This window comes from Drosophila albomicans, chromosome 3, assembly GCF_009650485.2.
Source record: "Drosophila albomicans strain 15112-1751.03 chromosome 3, ASM965048v2, whole genome shotgun sequence".
NCBI lineage: Eukaryota > Metazoa > Arthropoda > Insecta > Diptera > Drosophilidae > Drosophila > Drosophila albomicans.
The window spans coordinates 19,113,732-19,132,957 of NC_047629.2; the positions used below are offsets into that span (position 1 = coordinate 19,113,732).

General features: G+C 41.5%; 4 protein-coding genes across 10 annotated transcripts; 2 read left to right on the forward strand and 2 right to left on the reverse strand.

The window, feature by feature from the left end:
* Positions 1–69: 69 nt before the first annotated feature.
* On the reverse strand, positions 70–5,489 carry LOC117567931 (angiogenic factor with G patch and FHA domains 1). Its single transcript, XM_034248219.2, has 9 exons — positions 5,190–5,489; positions 5,027–5,129; positions 2,227–2,363; positions 1,962–2,057; positions 1,244–1,691; positions 666–1,163; positions 492–609; positions 331–430; positions 70–273 (listed from the first exon to the last, which is right to left on the reverse strand). The coding sequence occupies exons 1-9, from the start codon at positions 5,388–5,390 to the stop codon at positions 106–108; spliced, it is 1,869 nt and encodes a 622-aa protein (XP_034104110.1). The 5' UTR covers positions 5,391–5,489; the 3' UTR covers positions 70–105.
* On the forward strand, positions 3,411–5,021 carry LOC117567932 (hexokinase type 2). The gene has a single exon (XM_034248220.2). The coding sequence runs from the start codon at positions 3,613–3,615 to the stop codon at positions 4,975–4,977; it is 1,365 nt and encodes a 454-aa protein (XP_034104111.1). The 5' UTR covers positions 3,411–3,612; the 3' UTR covers positions 4,978–5,021.
* Positions 5,490–5,774: 285 nt separating the features above from the next.
* Positions 5,775–6,556, reverse strand: LOC117568021 (DNA-directed RNA polymerases I, II, and III subunit RPABC1). Its single transcript, XM_034248349.2, has one exon. The coding sequence runs from the start codon at positions 6,474–6,476 to the stop codon at positions 5,844–5,846; it is 633 nt and encodes a 210-aa protein (XP_034104240.1). The 5' UTR covers positions 6,477–6,556; the 3' UTR covers positions 5,775–5,843.
* A 3,958-nt stretch (positions 6,557–10,514) lies between these two features.
* On the forward strand, positions 10,515–17,119 carry LOC117571521 (glutamate transporter polyphemus). Of its 7 annotated transcripts, none has more exons than XR_004572458.2 (8): positions 10,515–10,634; positions 10,718–10,783; positions 10,870–11,020; positions 11,110–11,589; positions 11,645–11,823; positions 12,124–12,293; positions 12,351–12,667; positions 12,729–12,883. XR_004572458.2 is itself a non-coding variant. In XM_034253694.2 (8 exons), the coding sequence occupies exons 1-8, from the start codon at positions 10,582–10,584 to the stop codon at positions 17,045–17,047; spliced, it is 1,593 nt and encodes a 530-aa protein (XP_034109585.2). In that variant the 5' UTR covers positions 10,515–10,581; the 3' UTR covers positions 17,048–17,119. The 7 variants fall into 7 exon arrangements, 6 of the variants coding, with proteins under 6 accessions (XP_034109585.2, XP_051860351.1, XP_034109584.1 ...); XM_034253694.2 differs by lacking the exon at positions 12,729–12,883 and adding an exon at positions 16,805–17,119 and having other exon boundaries at positions 11,110–11,580; positions 12,351–12,610; XM_052004391.1 differs by lacking the exon at positions 12,729–12,883 and adding an exon at positions 16,805–17,113 and having other exon boundaries at positions 12,351–12,610.
* The last annotated feature ends 2,107 nt before the right edge of the window (positions 17,120–19,226 follow it).

Sequence of the window (19,226 nt, forward strand, 5' to 3'; positions counted from 1 at the left end):
AGATATGCGTATACTCTTATACGAAATATATGTATACTTACGATCATAAATTGTATGAGTAATTGTTAATTAAATGTGTTTCAAAACTAGTTTAAGGTTCTTGTTTTAATCACTCTCATCGGATACCGAGAAGATATCATTGGCACGCTGATAGCGTGCTTGAGTAATCTTTAGGTTAGCCAATTTGCGTTTGTCCACAGATCGAGAAGAAGCTGCAGTTGATGATTCCGTGCTGCCGAGTCCTGTGGTTCCCTCATTGGCCACAACGTTGATCTAGCAACAAAGGAAGCTTACAAATTGCTCTAAGCATATTAAAATTTAATTACTCACAGGAGTGAGAAGACCTTGATTGGATTTGCCCAGAGTGTCACCTTTCTGCCAACCCAATTTACTCAGCATCTTAAAGCCCTTGTTAGAGCTGGCAATCTCACTGAAATCTCACACAAATAAGTTAATTGGAATTAAATTTCAGAAATAATCTTTCAACTCACGTGTGCACACACGCAGTTTCGGTTTTCTCCTTGTCTGTGCTGCTGCCCACTTTGATACGTCTTTGTGCGCTGCGATCATTATAATTTGGATCCGAACTGGCGTTTGTGTCTATGAATTCTAAAAGAAAATATATTAAGTACACTGTCACTCTCATTTAGTTCGTTGCAACTCACTTTCATTCTCCAGGCCGTACTTCTTTTGAAGCTTTTTTAGCTGCTCCCGATGCGACAGTACTTTGGCATTGCTTGAGGCAGCTGCTGTTGCTGCCGCAGCTGGACCAATTAGCAATCCAGGCTCACACAAACCACAAGTGCTATTGCCTTCATGCACGTGACACAGAAGCTTGGTCTGTCCAATGCATATGACACTGCCATGCACCAAATCCTGCGCCCCGCTATTTATCTTGGGCTCCGACATGCGTACACCATTGAGCAGAGTGCCATTTCGAGAGCCCAAGTCCTGACATTTGTAAATGCCCTTCTTGGTGTCGTAGTGAAAGTTCATGTGCGACTTGCTGACATTGACATCCGGTATGATGACATCGTGTGCTCCTTCGCGACCCAGCGAGCCTCCTTTGTAGGTTATCAAGTGAAGGCTACCAACTGTCAGCTCCTGCACATTGGTCTCCTGCACAATAATGCGCAGCGAAGGTGGATATTTTTTGGCAATATCTGCAGTAATATAGATTGGATTAGAAGTGTGTGAAATGCATTGCGCAATGTGCGAGACAAAAACGCGAATTTCTTAACACCTTGAAAGCGTCCGGATGCCTTGAATACAGGCACGCTGTTGTCCGAGTTGCTGCTGTCCTCATCGCTGGACTCGGAGCTGGAGCTGCTCGATGATTGTGAAAGTTCACCGTCTTCTGCATCGGGCTTCTTGCTTGTTGTCTTCTTGCGCGTGTTTTCGGTATCATCATCGTCCACATCGCTGTCGGAATGCTTGCGTCGTTTTCTACTGTGACGACGATGCTTCTTTTTATGCTTCTTTGCCTTCTTATGCTTTTTCTTGGCCTTGCGTTTGCTTTTCTCCGCACGTTCTTTGACCTTTTGCTTTTCAGCCTTGATCTGTTTTAATGTTTTCAGATCTGTTATCACACCGCCGTGTTCATCGAACTCAACATCAACGTCTTGGACATCATCCTCGTTATAAACATTGCCGTCATTTGCTGACTGTTCTCCGTTCGCTGTGGTGTTTGCCTGAAACCAGCGAAAAGAAAAAGAAATCCGCGTTTTTATCACACATTCAGGGTTTCAGCTCTTACCTAATGCATTGCTACGCATTCGGTCTATGCTTAGTTTGCGAAAATCAGCTAAGAGTCTACTATTGACGCAGTGATCGAGGCGCTCGTGCTGCCCACACTTGCAATCACAAGGAAGATGGAAGAAGAATTCAAGATTAATTCAAGAATAAACAGCGTGGAATATACGTGTGTGATGGTCCCTTTACAGCGACCACTCCACACTCACCTGGACTTGGGCCTGTGAGTGAAACTCGTACGAATCTTTGCTCTCATCATAGCTATAGTAACAGCCCGTTTTCCCATCGTAGTAAAGCCCGTACTCCTAGAAAGAGAGAATTTTATAAATACGATTGTAAACTCAACTAACAAACAGTCTATATATAGTTGTGGGCATTGATGTAGGCTCATCGTTAGTGATAACCTCCAAAAGTCACCCAGCAAATTGCATTGCAATGCACGTCATAAAGATTACGTTGTTGTAAATTATTTACCGCATTATAGTAGTAGCCCGTCTTGGGATCGTAGTACATGCCCGACGTGGGCTCGTATACGAAATTGTTCAGATTCTCTGCATGCTTCGCAGCCTGACGCATTTCATCCACAAAGTTGAAGGCATCGCTGGCCGAAACTAAACAAAACATTCAAGAAGAAATCAAATTATTCGCACTAGTATATATACTATATAATTCATAATATTGGTCCAAGTGAGTAGCTGAACGCTATCACCAAATCCAATCATAATCGTGTACAAATGTCAAGTTTCTTACATCATGATGTCCCCCAACCTTAATCGACTAGCTGGCGCTAATCAATCGCATTAACTACAGAAGACTCGATGTTTGACGTACTGACGGCACGTTTTATGATTTTTTAACAATAAACTACATATATATATATAATAATATTGATGTTTTCAACTCGCTTAGCGGATGTGCTGCTTTACAACGGGTATCTTAGGAATAATAAAGTAATTTAATATTGATAACAAACAGTAAACAGTACTGTATTGCATTTTTACAATTGGAATTTGTATCTGCCTTGTTAATATATTATTATTATTAATTAAAAGCATTCAATATGTCAATAAAATAATTGGTTTTAATTACAAATACTTGTAGTAGTCGATCCGTTCGTTTATAAATTAGAAATCCAAATAATTCCAGTACCCTATACACTTCACAGTCTGTACCTCAAAAGTTCTTCAAATATTTTTTACTTTGACGAATAAAATAAAAGACAATGACAATGTTTGTGAGCTGATAACAAAATAATTGTAATACTCTATAAACCTTACAATCTGTATCTTTTAAGTCGTTCAACTATTATAGATTTTGACGAATAAAATAATGTACAATTAAAATGTCTATAAAGTGATAACAAAATAATTATACTACTCTATACGACTTTCTATCTCTTCATCATACAAGTTTCTATAAAATTGATAATTTCAATAAATACAATACTAAGCAAAATCTTAATATATATAGTTTATAATGTGAGTCTGTTAATGACCAATGGAAATTGTCACAAAAATCGCCTCACGCTGTTGTTTAGCATACGCTGCGTATTTTGAATTCGAATTCGCTTTGGCACAACTAAGGCAAATTTTGTTTTTATTTACTCGATGCCAAGATTGCAAACTAGCTACTACGTCTAGGAAATGGCAATGGCAATACGATTTTAGAGCTGTGTCTTATCAGGTGCAAAGCAACCCACTAACGCCGTCGCCTCACCAGTGATACAGTGATACAGCCTGACACGCTGGGCAGGTGCCTGGTTAGTTGTTACTCATCATTCGAGGCATTCAGTCGGTCAGTTGGAACCTCACAAAGTGAAAACAAATTGAATTATAAAATATATAGTAAGCCGCCAGAGTGATGGACGTGGAGTTGCGCGAACTTATGCAAGCCTTTGTGCTCAGCGACTATCAGGTGCAAGAGGTGTACAGTCGCTTCTGCCTCGAGATCGCCAAGGGCTTAAGACGCTCGACAAACTCGCAGTCGAATACCAAATGCTTTCCCACCTATGTGCAAGAGTTGCCTACTGGCGATGAGATGGGCAAGTATCTGGCCTTGGATTTGGGTGGCACCAACTTTCGTGTGCTGCTCGTCTCACTCAAAGGTCATCACGATGCCACGGTGGAATCACAGATCTATGCAGTGCCCAAGGACTTGATGATTGGACCTGGTGTGGAGCTCTTCGATCACATTGCCGAGTGTTTGGCCAAGTTTGTCCACAAGCACAACATGAGCAGCGCTTATCTGCCGCTGGGATTCACCTTCTCGTTTCCCTGCGTCCAAGCGGGTCTTAAGGAGGCAATGCTCACGCGTTGGACCAAAGGCTTCGGCTGCCCCGGCGTCGAGGGCGAGGATGTGGGTCGCATGCTGCACGAGGCCATTAGACGACGTGGCGATGCGGATATTGCAGTCGTGGCCTTGCTCAATGACACAACGGGAACACTCATGTCTTGTGCGCATCGCAATCCCGAGTGCCGTGTGGGCGTTATTGTGGGCACGGGATGCAATGCCTGCTATGTGGAGCATGTAGACAACGTGGATCTATTGGATGCGCAATTCAAGCGTAAGGAGAAGCAGATCATTGTCAACTGCGAGTGGGGCGCCTTTGGTGAGAGTGGACAGCTGGACTTTGTGCGCACAGAGTACGACAACGAGGTGGATCGCAAGTCCATTAACCGTGCCCAGCAGCTGTTCGAGAAGATGACTTCAGGCATGTATCTGGGCGAGCTGGTGCGTCTCGTTTTGGTGCGCGCTCTCGAGCGGAATGCAATCTTTAAAGGCGCCGGCAACAGACGCGCTGAGTACGCCGCGATTCTTCAGCATAATATTGATATCTTCGAGACGAAGCATATTTCGGAAATCGAGAGTGATACATTCCCTGAACTCGCAAACACCAGACGCATCATCAAGCAGCTGTTCGGTATAGAAAAGGCTTCCGTTGAGGATTGCCAGAAGCTGAGATACATTTGTGAGTGCATCTCGAGCCGAGCAGCGACACTGGTGGCGATTGGAATCAGTGGATTAATCAATCGCATCGCTGATCGCAAGGTAGTTGTGGGCATCGATGGATCTGTGTATCGATATCATCCTAAGTTTGATACCTACATACGCAATACTATGCATAAGCTGGTCAAATCGGACAAAGAATTCGATATTATGCTGTCCGAGGACGGTTCGGGACGTGGAGCAGCTTTGGTGGCAGCTGTTGCCAGCAAAACCAAATGAATTGTGCTTATACTTAATAAAATGATTACTTGTTTTTTCTTTCACTCACGTTCTTTGGTGACTTCCGTATCCTGATCATTCTCTTTGTCTGGCAAATCTCCATTTTCAGCTTGCTTGCATTTGCATCCAACGTTGTTTGATTCTCTGTTCAGCTGTAATTGTAAATGCAAGAAAATTAGTGGAAATACTTTCATTTAAAAGTTTTTCCTCACTAATTGTTTCAGTTTCTTTTTATAGGATGCCAGCTTAGTGTCGTATTTCCTAATGATTCCATGTAGCTTTTCAATGTAGGCATAAAGTTGCTTTTGCTCCATTGACTCCACATCCTCCATGGCCTTCAACTCTATGTAATCGTGCACCGATGAATCCTCCTCGGCGGACGCCGGTGCGGCATCAGGCTCCTCTGAGGACATCTCGGTCAACGCGTGTTGCAGTTTCCGGCACTTAAACTGCTTTTAAATTCGAATTTATTGATAAGCTGACATTTAGCAATGTTTTGTTTTCTGTAAATATTTTCCGAATGGGTTATGTACACACTGAATTCAGTCTCCGATTTGCGTTCGTACCCAACTTCAAGTTGTGCAAAACAGCTGTTCCATCGCAGTTTCGAATTTATTTGAAATTAATTGTTAAAAATATTAAAATACTATAATATATAATTTATTCAAAGGCGCTAATCTTCACAGCATGAATAGCTTTAATTTAAATGCTAAACTCAGCAAAAATATCAATAGGGCGAATTTCGTTGACCGTTAGAATACTGTAAAGCCGGATTAAAACTACTTTTCTGAATTAAAAATGCAAAAATTGCAAGAAAATGACTTTTATTGCGCTTATATTGATAATAAAGTACTTAGACTACTCCCTCAGCATACCAAACGATATGAAATGTATCTGCCCGCCGTCTCCGAGGAGCGAATAATCTTCACCACCTGGCCACGTTTCAGGCCAAAGTAACGAGCCACCGGATCACCAGCTTGGATACGCATCAACATGTTCTCCTTCAGCTTATAACGACTGAGCAGCTCCTGCTTCTCCTCAGCAGTCATGACCACATGCTCAGGTACCAGTTCGTGCTCCGTTATGTTGATCAGCAGCTCGGATTCGAGGAACTGTTCGAGTATGTACTTGGGCGCCATGTCCACCAAAGATTGCTTGGCCGAGGGCGTCATGCCGCCCTGGACCACAACAATGGCGCGGTGGATGTTCTCCTCCTGCATGCGGGTGCAGTAAGTCTTAATAGTTTTGATGCCAATCTTGGGCTCCTCGGGGAAGAACACAAACATCTGGTCAGTCGGATCATCGTTGTGGGCCACCAAGACAATCAAATCGGAGCGCGACGGACGCTTGTCGCTGGGTTTGTCGCCGAACATTTCCTTGAACTGCTCCAGTGTCTGGTCCAACTCATCTTGGGTTACCAAATAGCCACGATCATGACTTAGCTGCATGATGGTTTTGCGAATGCGCCACAGTTTGTAGGTTTCCGCCTCGTCATCCATTATATATTTTAATTTTTATTAAAACTTTTCAGAGATCGAAGCACGCGGCGGCGTCTTTATTTTGGCAATAGCAAAAATTAGTGTGACCAAGTTGTGAATGCAACACATGTTTTCAAAAATACTGGAAATACTAAGCGCCATTCTACAGTGTTGTATAATTTCGAAATTGCTCTTGCGTGTTGAGGGCACTGCCATCCAGCGATTTGCGCGCCCTTGTCATAATTCAAAAACTCGCAATTTGTTTTCTTTTTTTCGTCTGTCACTCGAAGCTTACATGCCGAGCATTTTTTGCGTCGTTGCTAAGAGTCTGTCGATGTATTCTATGCTCACGTTTTGTGACCACATAATGAACACACTGCATTTTTCAATATTTTACGTGTAACATTCAATTATGGCCCAGACGACAGCTCACACACGCACACACAAACGTACACGTGTGTGCTCAAATAAAAAAAAACCAATAGTTGCTCATGGCTTTTCCTTGGCACGCACCTCTCTCGCTGACTGTCAAGTAAAAATGCTAATATGGCTATAAAATGAGAAAATGTGTTAATTAGACGGTAAAACATTTATTACAAAAAAATACGAATAAAACCATTTTCTTTTAATTAAATTCAATATTAATCCGGATATAAAATTTAAGGTGAATGCTGTCCTTACAAGGTATGTTCTAGTCGTGGTTAGACAAAAGAGTGCTTAGGATTAGAGGGTGCGCTTTGTAATTTGAATTATCATCTGATGACTTTCGTATTAGGGTTACTGGTCTCACGTACGGCAGCTACGTCATCGATGCCTTTACTTCTAGTGTCACCGCAAATGATTGACAGTTAATTTAATAGAATATTTGCTGCACGATGCGTTCTCGAAAAATATGTTTGTAATAGCACTGTCTGCTATACTATAAATAGTTTCGACCGTAATATGAAATTGTGTGGAAAATACGCATGAGAATTGCATTTAATAATAATATTAATGGTTATTCTATTACGTTTAATAGAACAAAGAAAATATATCATGCTTTTTGACGGCCAATTGAAGCAAAGCTCTTTGCCACAGCCACTTTACCACCATATGGTCGAAAGATGAATATACAAATGCATGAGTGTTTGTATATATATTGTATACATACGCACAAACATATATGTATGTAGAGAGTACGCGGTCATATAAAAGGTTTTGCAAGAAATGCAAATCTAATAAAAATCCACTTTGTGCAAGTATGAAAAATGACGATGAATTTCATTATAAATGCAAAAATATTGTGGGCAGCGAGATGAAAGTAGTGGTAAACGCAGTCTGTGTCCGCGACGTCATCATCATCATCATTCCATCAGCAGCAGCAGCAGCCACAGCCACAGCAACAGCAGCATCGTCATCATCAGCATAGCTGTGCTGGACAGCGCGTCAGTAAATCTGATCAAAATCATTGATGCAAGCAGCATGAGGAAGTGGCTGCTGCAGCGAAACGTCGAACGTGGTGCATCTTTGAGTCGCGCAAAGTTTTAGCTAAGCTGTTGATAACATTGATGATGATAGCGCAAAGTAGATGGCGTAGGACGGAAGGAACAGCAACAAAGAGAAGATAGATAACCGCAGTGATAATGTTTGAAGCCACAGTCAGGTAAGCACCAGCCAGCCACCAATTGCCAATGACAGAGGACGGGAAGAAGAGCGACTCGGGCAACTCGGATGCGTGCGCTGCATTGAGAATATTTAAATATTTGACTCAATTCGAATTTGATTATATACCCTGTCTCAAAGAGTGCATAAACGTTGCAACAACTTAATAAGAAATGTATACAGGGTATTTGCAATGCGACTATTCTCAAAGTGATATGCACTCTTTGTCATCGCTTTCGCTTTGCCAGGTGGAAAAAGGTGATGAGCACAAAATAATGGCACAGGATGAACTCATTTTGCGTGTCGAGCGTTGCCGGGCAACTGTCAAGGAATGCATAATTATTTGCATGACGTCGCGGTCTCCCCAGACACTCGAGCTAGGCAAATTAAGGTAAATGTCGCAGTTTCGCAAAAATCAACATAATCTAAGCGCAGGTTGCAACATCAGCAGCAGCAGTAGCTGTGAAAGCATCGACCTACAACCCATCTGTTTAGATTTTGAACTGCCACGCAATTATTTGTATAGGAATTTAAATTGAATGTCAGTTTGTTTGTTTCCATACGACATACAAAAAAGCAAAAAAAAAATAAGAGTCAAGACTGACTCGCTCGCCATACTGACTGTTTAGGAAACAGTGTGCAGGGCTCTCGTTCACAGTCAGCTGCTGTTGCACATGTAATGTGAATGTGTGTGGGTGTATAAGTGTATGGGTGTATGAGTATGAGTGTACTCATATGTGTTGTGTAGTATGTGCATATGTATAAAAAGATTCTGCTGTTCGTCTGCTGTGAAATTCCAAATTTGTTTTATTTGATTTCTGTGCTGCCTTCGCTCGTTTTCTTGCTCTGCTGCTCCAGCTCCGGCTTCAGCTTCAGCATATTTCTCTTTCTTTTTATGCAAAATATGTGTATGTACGCATTCAGAACGTACATATAGTATTGTAGTATGCTATGAATGCCACGCCTACCCACCTAAGTCACTGCTGCGCCGCCTGTGGGCCGTCTTTATCTGAATATCGTGTCACATGTCGCACGCAGTTAGTTGCTACACCCATCGTTGTTTCCTCCTGCCTCCTGCCCCCTCCTGCCCCCATCCACCATTCGACATGCTTTGCGTTGTTATTGTAATTGTTGTAAATGTCGCCAGCGACAATATCACATTTGCATATTTTTGTGCAAACACACGGCGCCCCCTCGAGGGAGAACCCTCATGCCAAACGATGTGAATGTGTGCATTTTTACTTAATTTTATTTGTATTGGATTTGCGCTGATGTCTCCTTGAAGCTCCACTGCTCGTTGTAGCTGCTGCTACTGCTGCTGCTGCTGCGTTTTGGAATTTTGCAATTTTCACAATAAATTTTAATTCAATTTACTGTTAAGTTCACACAACTAAACGGACGCGGAAGTGCACATTCTGGCATGACAATCGTCCTCTTCTGGCAAACGTGGACTCGACAGTCGACAGTCGTCGCAGTCGTCTGCAGCTGGAATTGAAATTTGAGCTGTGCAGTGTGCTGGGTTATCTTTATAGAGGCTACAGTGAACAACAATGTGATGGTCGACGCTGCAAATGCACTTATTAATACAAGTGTGGGATGTGCAGATTAGGGAAGTGATTGTATTACAATGCTGGTAAAACAAATTAAGTTTAAGTGGATAACTCTAAGCAGTGGCTGATTATGATGAAAGCGAAGTAGAAGAGTGAATCAATTTAGAGCTAATCGTACTGCAAATAATAATATAATTTTCTGTTTCATTGCAAATTTATTTGCTCGTTTGCTGATCAAATTAAAATCGTATTTGTATATTTAAAAGCAAACCATAAATTTATAAATTCTTTTTTTCTACAACTAAGACTCATTACTGGCCTATGCTCTGCCTCTCTAGAAGCTGCTGGTCTAACATAAGATTCTTTACATTTTAAATAACTGAATTAGATTTAAATTAGACTTAGTATTTAAAAAGTAATAACTTCTTTAGTAACAGCTCACAGTCGACTTTAAATGTAAAAATAAATTGAGTATAAAATAAATAATCAAAAAAAAAGTTAATAAGAAAATCCGCTTTATCTAATGTGGAGGGTTCATTATAGTTAGAGAGGAATGTACTGCCGCTTTGTAAGTTTGTTGTGCGGCTGCTGCTGGCGCAATGTAGCTGCTGGCTTTGTAAGTGTCTCCGGGTCTCAGCTAGTTGGTGCATTTTATGCAGCGCCCCAAAGTAGGCAATAATTTGCGTATATTATGGTAATGGCCGACGCGCATGTGCAGCCATTTTGATTCTGTCTCTCGCCGCTTGGCGCTAATCTTGCTGATTAGTTTAAAGTGAATTGAATGTGTATGCGAGCGAGTGTATGTGTGTGCGAGTGTGTGTGTGTGTGCACAGCTATCAACGAAACTCATTTGAATTTGTTGTCAAAATTGCCCGTCATAATTGTAACTTTATCTAGTCAGATTTCATAAAAGCAACGACGATAGTTGGTTAGCAATGGAAAATGCAAATGCAGCGCTTGAACCACAGCACACTCAACTGACATTGCTGTAAGTACAACTCTGTGTTTATGTGTGTGAGTGTGTGCAAAACGATTAATATTCATCTGTATGTTTTTGTTTCACTTTGGCAGACAATCGGCATCGTCGTATTACTACTATGACCCCTACGAGAAGCGTACAGTTGAGGTGCCACTGAAGTATGCATTGTTCGGTCAATAATTAACTCACTTTGTTCTCTTACTCACTCTTCCTCTTTCTTTCTCCTTCTCCCTCGCTCGAATAGCAACCTGGATGCCTTCATTTCACTGCTCAAATGCGTGATGGGTACTGGAATTTTAGCCATGCCATTGGCCATTCGCTACTCTGGAGTTGTGGCCGGTGTGTTGCTTTCGCTGCTGCTAATGATGCTGCTGACCTATTGCATCCATTTGCTGGTGTGTATGTGGCAGCCGTTGCCAATGCTGTTGTTGTTGCCTATGCTATGTCCAAATTGGAATTATTTGCATTTAGCTTTCCCGCACAGATCAGTGGCATGACCGAGTGCTGTCGTCGCATTCAAGTGCCTCAGGTATCCATGCCGCAAGCCGTACAGATTGCCTACCAAAGCGGGCCACGATGTGTGCATTGCTTTGCCAATGTGGCTGGATTTTTGACCAGCTGTGTGCTGGTGATTGGCCAGTTCGGTCTCTGCTGTGTCTACATTGTCTTTGTGGCCAAGAATTTTAAAGAAATCGGCGACTACTATTGCCGCGACTTCAATGAACGCTACTATGTCGTCGGTGTCTGTGTGCTACAGTTGCCTTTCTTTTTGATACGCAAACTGAAATATCTGGTACCACTGAATCTCATCTCGAACTGTTTCCTCTATTTGGGCTTTCTTTGCATTATGTATTATCTGGTGAGGGGATTGCCGAATCCACAGCAACGTGAGCTGATTAAGCCACCAGCAGATTGGATAATGTTCTTTGGCATTGCGGCTTTCTCATTGACAGCCGTGGGTTCGGTGCGTGAAAAACTTGCAATGTGATTTCATCTTCAACGTTCATTCTTTCCCTCAGATGCTGGTTGTTGAGGCAAATATGGCGCATCCACAAAGCTATCTAGGCATCTTTGGTGTACTCAATTTGGCCGTGTTTTTCATACTGTTCTCGAACATATTATTTGGCATCATGGGCTATTGGCGTTATGGCGAACAAGTGGAGGCCAGCATTACGCTAAATGTGCCGCAGAATGAGATGTGAGTAGAAATTGTTCTCTTTATTCTTATACTAAAAAAAATGTTCTATAATCAATATTTTGGTTTTAGTACAATACTAAGAATTTTGGTCTAACAACTGCGTCAAGAACATGAAAATTTTGGTATTAGTAATTATGTCTTATTTTGAGACCTTGGAATTTTTTAAACTAATGTTCTTAGTTTGAAGAATTTGTTCTTTAAATGGTCTTATTTGAGACCACAATTTATTAGACGCATGTTTTTGATCTTGAAAGTTGGTAAATTTTTTCATTGAATATGAGTAATTGAACTATTCTTTAGCCTTTCGCAGATCATCAAAGTAGCCATTGCTCTGGGTATTTTTTTGAGCTATCCGCTGAATGGTTTCGTTGTCATCACGGTTATATTTAAGGACTATGGCCAGGGATCTGAATCGAATTATTCCTGTACTCTGGAATTTGTGGTGCGTGTTTGTTTTCTGCTCTTAACGGGTGAGTTGAGGAATATCTTTGGAAATCAAAATTTGTTAATTTTGGTATTGTTTTTAGGTATCGTGTCTGCTGTGGTGCCAAATTTGGCTGCCTTAACCGAATTGGAAGGAGCATTTTCTCTGTGCAATTTAAATCTCATATGCCCGGCTCTAATCGATATGTTTATCAACTATGCACCGGGCTATGGTCGATTGCGCTGGAAGCTAATACGGGACATAGTACTTATTATAATTGGTATTATCTTTGGCATTGTGGGCTGCAGTGTGGCCATCAGACAGCTGGTGGAAGACCTTCGAGGGACGTTGCAAAGCATGCAAGTCTAAGAGCGGCTTTGGCTGCATTTAATTGCAATATATTTAGTTGGTTTTGTGTCAGTTTGTTGTCTTTTCGTTAGCTGTATCAATGTTGTTGATTGTCTGACTGCCTCTGCCTTAGCCTTATTACGATTTAATTAATTGCCCAGCAAGTGTTCATTTCCACTAAGTCGCCTGGACTAAAGCAGAGTTGTTTAGCATTTCCTTTAGCAAATATTTTTTGATATTGTAGTCATTAAATTGGAATTATATAAAGCAACATTAAGTATACGTATTCTTGTTGGTCTACAGAGTGTCTTGCAGTCTTGCATGCTTTTATTGCAATGTTGTTCAGATTAATTAGGCGCTTGCTTGTTGTACGTAAACTGATCAACTGCACAAATCATTTAAAATACAACGAGCTATAATCAAATACCGTCAGTTAGTCAGAGTCAGTCTGGAGTCAGAGGCAGAGGCAGCGGATGAGGCAGAGTCTGAGGCAACGAGCCACAACAATTGCGCCGAGTCCTTTGCGATTCTAAAATTGAATTCCTTGCCTCAACGAAGCCCAAACACAAAAAAACTTGCAGCCAAACTTCGTAGCTGTTGTTCTCTGGCCCCAGTCCTATAAACTAAAAGACAAATACGAATACAAATACAAATACGAGACGTCTTGCTGGCAACTGCAACTATAGCGAATGCTATATATATGTATAAACATATATAAATAGGCACATGAAAAGCAACTGCCGACGCCGACTGTTGACTGTTGCAGTGTAAATAGCACGGCGAGAGCAAAAATACAATAAAAAAAGCAAAGCAAGGGAAAAACCAATAATAAAACAAAAAGAAAGCAAGTAGGGAAACATGATGCGAAAATAGCAAAGCAGCAGCCCAGCGTTCGCTCTCTTCTCAAGGAACTGCAGGACGACCGCTGCAGCAGCACACAAAACACAATTTCCATTTTCAAATAGTAGAAAAGAAATCTTGCAACTGCCTGCGACAGCAGCAGCGGTGAGAAGAGGAATGATGAGGAGGGGGCAGATCTGGAGTACAACTAAAGCTGAGGCTGTTGTCCTCGGGCATGATTTTTGCAGACATGTTGCTTAAAACTTAATTTACAATCAGTGCACTGGGCCTCGACTTGGGCCTCAGCTAAGCAAAAGCGCCAAACAAAATGAGATCATGTCTAGGACACAAAAGAATGCAGCAAAAGCTGCGAGGACGTTGCCACGTTGCTACGTTGCCAGCAGCTAGTTGCGGCCTCTGCTGCTGCTGCCACAAAATAATAGTATACGTTTATAATATTGTGGCAACGAAGAAGAAATTTATTTTTGTCCGCATCATGTTAGTGCCATTATCAAACTAATGTGCCCTGTGCAAAGTCAGCGGCAAGGAATTCCAGAGTGAACTTTGACTTTGACTCCTCCTGGAACTGGATCTTAAACGGGCCTTCGGGATGCTTGTCGCATGGCAGGCAGTCAGGCAACGAGGCAGCCGGCAAACAATGCGTGTTGAGTCTTCAACTTCAACTTCAACTTGCGGGACTCTGTGAAATTGTAGACTGTGTCTTGTGGTTGCCTGCCGAAAAACGTTTCACAAATTGCAAATTCCAATTTGAATGAAAGACTATTACGAATGCTCTTTATAAAGTTATAGAGAAGTATGCGACTCACGTCGACAATTTTATTTACTTATTATGTATGTGGCGAGAGTCTATCATTGCAATAATTACAAGTATTTGAGGTGAATGCAATAAATTCTATGTGATATGCAAATAACTTTTCAAATATGACACACTTTGTGCGGAGCGCGTACAGGTAGCACTTCTCTGTTGGTCCTTAATATTACTATTAAATAAGTTGGTAAATATCAAGTATACGTTGTGGTTAACTCATTCCCTGTCAACTGAATTTGGCACGTTCACATTTTGTGCCTTTTAACATTTGTTTACTTGACTTGTGCAGCGTTGACGTCGGGTTTGTCAGACTTGTGTACAATATTTATTTTGGCCACACACACACACACTCTCACATCCTTTAGCTTGAACGTTTGGATTTGGTTTGGGATTGAGAACTGAATTTGAGTTCAGGTTTGGGTTTGAGTTTGGGATTTGGCTTAGTTCATTATTGATTTCAGTCACTGGCAAGTGAAAGCGCCTAAATGCTGCTACGGATGTGTTTTGCATATTAAAAAAGCCTTTGCAATTTCACGTCTTATTCGAAAACGGGGTAAAAATTAAATTGAAAGCGCTGCACGAAAATTGTCACGAGACGAGGGGAGGGATGAAAATGTGGAAAGAAAACTCTCCAAGAAAGAGTCTAGAGTTATTTCAAGTATTTACTTATTTATTTTTTATTCAATGAAATTTACTTGAGTACTTGCAAGTTGCAGTCCACAGAGTTGAGCTGAGACTGCCCCAAGTCACATACGAGTACTGGTTGAGTTTCTCATTTTAGGTTTTTTTCGGCTAGCTCTGGACATGTGCAATTTGAAATGTGTGGAAGGAAGGAGGGAAGGCAACCAAGAGGTTGACGTGAAATAATGCTGGTATGCTGCAAGGAATCGCATGGATTTGCTTACTGTCATTCATCTTGGCGAGTTTGTCTCTGGCATTTTTCGCTTTTGTTTTGCGGCATGCGATTTCAACTAAAACGCTTTAGCATTAGACTATCGGCAAATAATATAAATACAAAGGATCACCGAGCGAGCTTGTCTGCAACAGAATGCCGGGGCCAAACTGGTCAACATTGTGCCAGCGCATAAGTTGGCATTCTGCAACAAATATGTGTACAATGCAATGCACACAAAGCCCGAGCTTAGACAGATAGTGGAGAGAGAGAGAGAGAGAGAGAGAGATAGAGAGAGCAGAGGAGATTGGAGATAAGCTTATGCAAATCGTTTTGGTTAAATCGTAGACATAGACCTACGACTTGGGGAGGTGCATTGAAGGCCAGGACTCATGGATTAGAATTGAAGACTGTGCTGGCTGGCTGGCTGGCATCATCATAAAAATGAATGCAACACCAAACAGTTTGCAAATCACTTAACTCAACTCGACTCCACTTCTTACCCTCTAGCCAGACTATCTGTCTGTCTGTCTGTCTGTCTGATTGTGTGTCTCTCCCTCTCTCTCTCTCTCACTGCTCGCTTGTTGGCTTATTTGCATGCCCAGCGGGTGGATTTGGATGGTGATAAAGTACCACAATCAGTTGCAATGTGCAACTTTAAGATACAATGTTTCAAACGCCGTGCACAATCAGCAGCAGCAGCAGCAGCAGCAAAAACAAAGACCAAATTAACTGGGCATGTAACTAATTAAGTGTGTGAATTCCAATCAACTCAAGGCAACATCCAGGACTCTCTCTCTCTCTCTCTACTTCTGAGCTTTGCCTTGCCGTCTCTGTCATGGGCTGTTTATTGCCTCGTCTAATGAACAAACTAATTGCAACGGCAACTGCAAAAGTAATCAAAGTGGTAGTCAGTTGCAAAACCATACCAAACCAAAGCCAACTCTCTCTCTCTTTCGGTTGGCTCTCAAGCAAAAAGGCAATAATAACAAAACTTTGTTCAAGAATTTTGAGAATGTTGCACAAATATGCGCAAAATGCAAGAAAATATGCTTGGACGTAGCCCTCTCTCACATGCCCCCCAAAATAATACAGAATGAAAATAGAGGGAGCGGAGAAAAACTAAGCTCAAGTGTTGTTGCCGCTGGCTTATATCAATAATTGCCAAAAGCAAATTGGAAAAGTTATGCGCTTGCAGTTAATGCGAAGCAATGGCAATAGTCGCAGTCCATAACAACAGCAGCAGGAAGTGCCTCAAAAAACCCAAATATACCCATAAGTGTGTGCACAACTACATATGTACTTCTTATTCTATATATGTATGTATACTTAAGCTAAAAGTTGTCTGAAGATTGTTGTTATCGTTTTTAAGGCGGCCGCTTAAGAAACTTTGCCTAAACTAATTGTCTGTTCAATACGCAAATGCTCTCGAAAAATTCTTTTTATATTCTCAACGTAATTAAATAAATTTGTAGTTTTTTTTTACTTTGTTTAGCTTTTGAAATAGTTTCATAATTAAATTGCATTTCAGAGTAGTTCAAAGTCGTCTTTTGCATTTCGTATTTTACGTTTCGTATTCGTTTTGTTTTAATTTTGTTGCAACTTTATTTATTTACTTTTTTTTTTGATTTTCTATTTTTCTAGGTAGAAGTTTCACCTGAGGGCAGGGCAACAGCAGTTCCTGAAGTCGCTCTTCAAGTATCGACATTGGCATCAATTTGATTTCGGTTTTGCCTTCGACTACTTTGCATTATTAAAACTGCGGCTAAACTTTTCAAGCAGCCAAAACTTCCGAGCATTACTTCGCTATACTATACTATGTATTTTTGGCAATGGCAATGAAAGGCAAATATGTATTTGGCTAAGCGGTTTATGCGGCTCATTGCATTGATATTTTCAGTTAGCAGTTGTAATGATAACATGAACATGGCCAAGACAAATTAGATGCACAGAGAAGACGACGACGCCAATGAAATGATGTAGAGAAACTTTGCAAGCGATTTGTGTGGTAAGATTACAAAAACTTGGATTAATTATAGAAACCAATTCACATTTCAATTTCTGCCAAAGCAGAGTTCTTCGCCTGCGTACTGTGCGAATTATTTATCAGATGTCTGTGCGCCGCTTTTGTCGACTCTCGCTTCTTTTTCGGGCTACTTAGGGGCCAAGCTACTTACCATTCGAAGCTTCTGGATTGGACGCAAGAGTAAGTGACAGTGTGTTAGCTGCTGGTTGCACATTGACTTGAGCTTGAGTCGGAGTCGGAGTTGGATTCAGAGTTTTTGGTATCTACACTCGCACTTTGAAGGGGGCAGCATTTCATACTTGAAGGCAAAAGTTTTAATGCTCTTAACGTCGATGTCTAACCGCCTGCTTATGGATGCGTATATGTATTATGTAAGAATGTATGTCTGTGTATGAATGTGTGAGTGCAGGGATTTGTCGTCGTGCTTATTACATCGGCGCATCGACAGCCGCTGTGCAAGTTCTGACATGTCAGTCTTGTAAGGCGTTGAAAGTAGTTTTATGTCCAGAATTTGCTCAAAGAATGTTCGCAGTCAACTGCAGTATATAATTGTCTGTTTGTCAGGCAATCATATATATATTTTATATTCTATATATAATATATATTCTATATATAATATAGCAGCATCTCTTATGTGCACTTTAGGAAAATCAATGCCTCGTGTACTTTGCCTTTGCCTTTGCAGATTGGGCACAAATTGATGTCGCTGTAAATCAAATAAATAATACAAAGTTTTATTTTGGTCGTGCCGATCTGTTGAGCATATCAAATGATTCATTTTTTGATTTATGCATATCAGCAACAGCTCGCAAAGCCAAACAACCGTACAGCCGGACGGGACTTTGCGTAATTGCATTAAATGGTATGGAACCAAACCGAATCGCACTCGCACTCGCACCCGAATCCGAACCCATAATCAAATGAAACAGAACAGAGCGAAGAAGAGAGCTCGAAACAGTTGAAGAAATGGCCGTGAAAAAAGCCGCGTTGTGCGTTCAACATCAGCGCACAAAATTCCAATTTATTTTAATTGATTTATTAATGATTGAAATGTTGCATAAATGCATGCCGTTCTTTTCCATTTTATATCTGCCCCTCATTCTCTCATTCCCACTTATCCACGGCAGCCACTCAGCCACTCAGCCGCCGAGTCTGTCTCTTTGATTGCGCCTAAGGCAGTTCCATAGTCTGTTTCAACCAAAGAACATTACATATTCCATTAATAAGTTTTTCGTTAAAGCTGCCAACTAATTCCCATCGCAGCTGCCCCCCCCCCCCCCCCTTTTGGTGGGAGGGCATTGCACATTTTGTAAGTGTCTACAATAGGTCTCAAGATTAGGCATAATTATGCGATTTCCCCCTTTTAACGTCTAAGTCTTTGTGCCCCGACACAAATGAGTTAAATTCAATAAAATTTACATTTAACCACAAAAACAACTCAAGTCTCTCCGCCGACGACGACGACAAAAAAAAAGTGGGGGAGAAAAAAGCGTGGAACAAAGTTAAGATAAAAGTTTTACAAAGGGATGAGACTGAGACTGAGAATGAGAATCAGACTGAGAATAAGAGCATCAGAGGTCTGGGTCCTGGGTGGCAGATGCACGGACTTATGTAAATTGAAATTCAAGCGCACAAAACAGCAGCACAAACAACAGCGAAAACAGCAGAAAAACTGACGGTAGTTATAAAGAATTTTCATTCATTTCGAATTACGCTGTATGAGTGACAAAATGGCGGCGTTTGGCCGTAAGCCATAATTGAAGGCAAGGGTTATGAGAGCACAGAGAGCGCACTGAGTGAGTGAGCAGGGGATGGGCAGGGGAAAGTGTCAACTGGGGAACTGTGAACTGTGTGCGAGTGGGCTTGGACCAATTGGCTGGGTTTTGTCGTCAGTCGACTGCTACGGACCAAAATTCAATTTCATGCCGCGTGACACAAAGACAAAGGCAGGCAAGAGCAGCAGCAGCAGCAGCAGTAGCAGCAAACGACAGACAGACAGTTCAGTTCAGTTCAGAGTTCCAAGCTCTCGCAGTTACTAATTCCC

Bases quoted from the DNA above. Each gene is read 5' to 3' on its own strand.
- LOC117567932 (XM_034248220.2), top strand. From the start codon at position 3,613: ATGGACGTGGAGTTGCGCGAACTTATGCAAGCCTTTGTGCTCAGCGAC.
- LOC117567931 (XM_034248219.2), bottom strand. From the start codon at position 5,390: ATGTCCTCAGAGGAGCCTGATGCCGCACCGGCGTCCGCCGAGGAGGAT. The intron at 1,692-1,961 runs GTGAGTGTGGAG...CGCTGGTTTCAG, and splicing joins ACTCACAGGCCCAAGTCCAG to GCAAACACCACAGCGAACGG. The intron at 1,164-1,243 runs GTGTTAAGAAAT...ATATTACTGCAG, and splicing joins GGCATCCGGACGCTTTCAAG to ATATTGCCAAAAAATATCCA.
- LOC117568021 (XM_034248349.2), bottom strand. From the start codon at position 6,476: ATGGATGACGAGGCGGAAACCTACAAACTGTGGCGCATTCGCAAAACC.
- LOC117571521 (XM_052004391.1), top strand. From the start codon at position 10,582: ATGGAAAATGCAAATGCAGCGCTTGAACCACAGCACACTCAACTGACA. The intron at 11,021-11,109 runs GTGTGTATGTGG...TTTCCCGCACAG, and splicing joins CCTATTGCATCCATTTGCTG to ATCAGTGGCATGACCGAGTG. The intron at 11,590-11,644 runs GTGCGTGAAAAA...TCTTTCCCTCAG, and splicing joins CATTGACAGCCGTGGGTTCG to ATGCTGGTTGTTGAGGCAAA.